Below are 2,733 nucleotides of genomic sequence, written 5' to 3'. Positions count from 1 at the left end.
TCTGCACAGGGGCCTAGTGCCTTCTGCCTTCCGTTCCCTTCCCCCTAGTGATGGCAAACACGGCCTCTGCTCGTGTCAGCCCCGGGAAGCCAGGCTCCCTCCCACTGGCATCGTCATGGAGGGAAATCTGGGAGCAGCCCCATTGAGACGTCTCCCCGGCATCCCCCCCAGACGGGTGGAAACACGGGGCGGGTGGGATTTCTTGCCGCCTTTGTTTTGGGGCCGGGTCTGGTTTCCTTTCTGCTTGCTGGTGTTCCTTGCGTGCCGGCGTGGGGTGGGTGGGGGTGGGGGATGTCCCCACCACCCTTGCCTCTCAGCCTGGCTGTCGGGGTGTCGCCAAGTGACTTCCAAATGCACACCCGTCCCCGGGCTCCCGGCTTTGCTCAGGCACAGGGGGAGCACGCTTGGGCTCCGCCGTCCAGTCCTCCCCCGTGTGCTCTGAGACTCTGCCCTCCCTGCTCTTCTTGCACAGGGCCCGTCGCCACAGGATCTCGAAGGAGGCGGCTCGTTCTGAGGCTGAGCCAGAAGGACGCCCTGCAAGCGCTCTTTCAACGGAACCCCTACCCTGGGATAGCGACCAGAGAACGGCTGGCCCGGGAGCTTGGCATTGCCGAAAGCAGAGTTCAGGTAGGCCCCGTCTCTGCCCCCGTTCTCCCTTTCAGGCTCTCCATGCCGATCCGAGTCGGCTGAAAGCACCTGGCGGCCTCTCTCCTCAGAAGGAATTCTCTCTGTTTGCCCCTAGGTCTGGTTCCAAAACCAACGCAGAAGACGGTCAAAGCAGAGCCGATCGCCGCCGTCTGAATATGTGCACCGAGAAGGGGAAGCGGGGCCAACGTCCACGCCCACGCCACCGTCGCGCCCGCCTCGACCTCAGTCTTCCTCTCCAGGTAACTTAGCCAACGTTCTCCCAAAAGCAAGTCCCCCAGGAGGGGTCCCGAACCCCCCCCCCTTTGCCAGAGAATTCTCTCTGCCGGTGGATGGCCACGGGAGGACCAGAAAAACCAAGGGGGCTGGGGTGGGGTGAGGTGGGGGTGAGGTGGGGTGGCGGCGCGGGGAAGAGGAGGAAACAGGGCTATCCGGTTGCTGCCGCCCCCGTCAGTGTCCCAGATCGGGGCGCGACGCCCCAGTCGGCGTGGGCGGGCAGCACTGGGTCCCCCTTCCTTGGCACCCCCTCCCCAGCCCCCGTCGGGAACTTTAGGCTCCGGCTGCCCAGGCAACCTTGGCCGAGGGGCATGCCTCAGGGCACTGGGCGGCAAGGGCGGAGGAGGAAAGAGACACACAGGGACACGCACGCACGCACGCACGCATCCACGATGGGTGCCGGCACCCGATCCATCTGTGGCTGTATTCCTTAGGCCCTGCCCTGGCTGGCAGAGCCACCTGTGGTGGTTCAGGTGTGTGGGCCTCCCCCTCCCCTGCCCACCGTCTAGGGTATCTGTGCTGAGACCGTTCCACGGGCCGTAACGTCCTCTCCTCTCGGTGCGTTCTCTCGTTGGCAGGAGACGTCGCGCCGAGAGGCCCGGAGAAAGAGGACCGTCATCTCTCCTTCCCAAACAAGCATCCTTGTGCAAGCCTTCACGAGGGATCGCTTCCCGGGGATTGCCGCCAGGGAAGAACTGGCTCGTCAGACGGGAATCCCAGAACCTCGAATCCAGGTAAGTGCTCCCGCCAGCGCAAGGGCCCAGGAGTCAGGAGGGTTGAGCCCTGCCGAGCATTTGGAGCTGGATACCCGTAGGCTGGGGCTGGGGCTGGGGCTGGGGCTGGGGCTGGGGCTGGGGCATGGGGGGAGGGGGCCGAAAGCCGGCGGGCTGAGTGGAGGGCTTGGGGCCGCTTGGGGCCGTGCGGGCACCCCCCTCGTCTCCCAGGGCCAAGGGATTGGTTTGCAGAAAACAGCCCTGCAGGAGCCGCCCTGGGCCTGACAGACCAGAGGCCGGGCGGCCAGGCGGGCTGTCGAATGGGCGCGGCGCAGGCGCCGGCACGGTGATCTGGACGTTCACGACTTCTGATGTGCCTGTCTGCCTTTTTGCTCCCCTAGGTATGGTTTCAAAACCGAAGAGCTCGGCACCCCCAGCAGAGCCCGAGCGGGCCCGGCGGCGCAGCAGCCACGACTCCTCCTGCTCCAGAGGACCGAAGGGCCCCACCCGCTGTCCAGAGCACCTCTCCTCCCCTTCGCCCCTCCCCGCCACAGGAGAGCATGCCACCCTCGGCGGCGGCGGCGGCCGCAGCTGCTCCGTTCGGGGCCCCCGCCTTCTGGGTGCCCGGGACTGCCTCTGGGGTCTGTGTGGGCCAGCCGTTGATGATCTTCATGGTCCAGCCCAGCCCGGTGGCTCTCCAGCCAAGTGGGAAGCCACCACCTCCTGCCCAGGTAGCAGTTCCCTGGGCCGCGCGCTCCCCTGCCGTCACGGCCCCGGGCAGCCTGGGCAAGGGGCCATCCTGCCGCCTGGACAGCCGGAGGCACACATCCCGCGCTGGCCGGGGTCACCCTACGGGGAAGGCGCGGCCCCTCCGCTAGAGCCACAGCCCCAGCCCCGCAGCCTCCCAAGCTCGACGAGCCTCCTCGACGAGCTCTTGGCGGCCGCGGGCGTCCCCGCCTCGCCGGGGCCTTCCCCGGGGGCCGCTGCCGACCACGGGGTGGACCCGGCCCTGCCAGGCGCACCCAGCCTCCTCGACGAGCTCTTGGCGGCCGCGGGCGCCCCCGCCTCGCCGGGGCCTTCCCCGGCCCTCTGCCGTCGC

At 68.0% G+C, this 2,733-nt stretch overlaps 1 protein-coding gene across 1 annotated transcript; it reads left to right on the top strand.

Moving 5' to 3' along the window:
• The first annotated feature begins 291 nt into the window (after positions 1-291).
• LOC108634997 (double homeobox protein 4C-like) lies at positions 292-2,512 on the top strand. Its single transcript, XM_018045311.1, has 5 exons — positions 292-627; positions 743-913; positions 1,356-1,394; positions 1,500-1,655; positions 2,036-2,512. Exons 1-5 carry the CDS (start codon positions 292-294, stop codon positions 2,510-2,512), a joined length of 1,179 nt encoding a protein of 392 aa, XP_017900800.1.
• The last annotated feature ends 221 nt before the right edge of the window (positions 2,513-2,733 follow it).

The sequence above is a fragment of the Capra hircus genome, unplaced genomic scaffold, assembly GCF_001704415.2.
Source record: "Capra hircus breed San Clemente unplaced genomic scaffold, ASM170441v1, whole genome shotgun sequence".
NCBI classification, from domain to species: Eukaryota; Metazoa; Chordata; class Mammalia; order Artiodactyla; family Bovidae; genus Capra; species Capra hircus.
The sequence above is the reverse complement of the archived record's forward strand: the minus strand, read 5'-3'. Positions and strand labels throughout refer to the sequence as shown.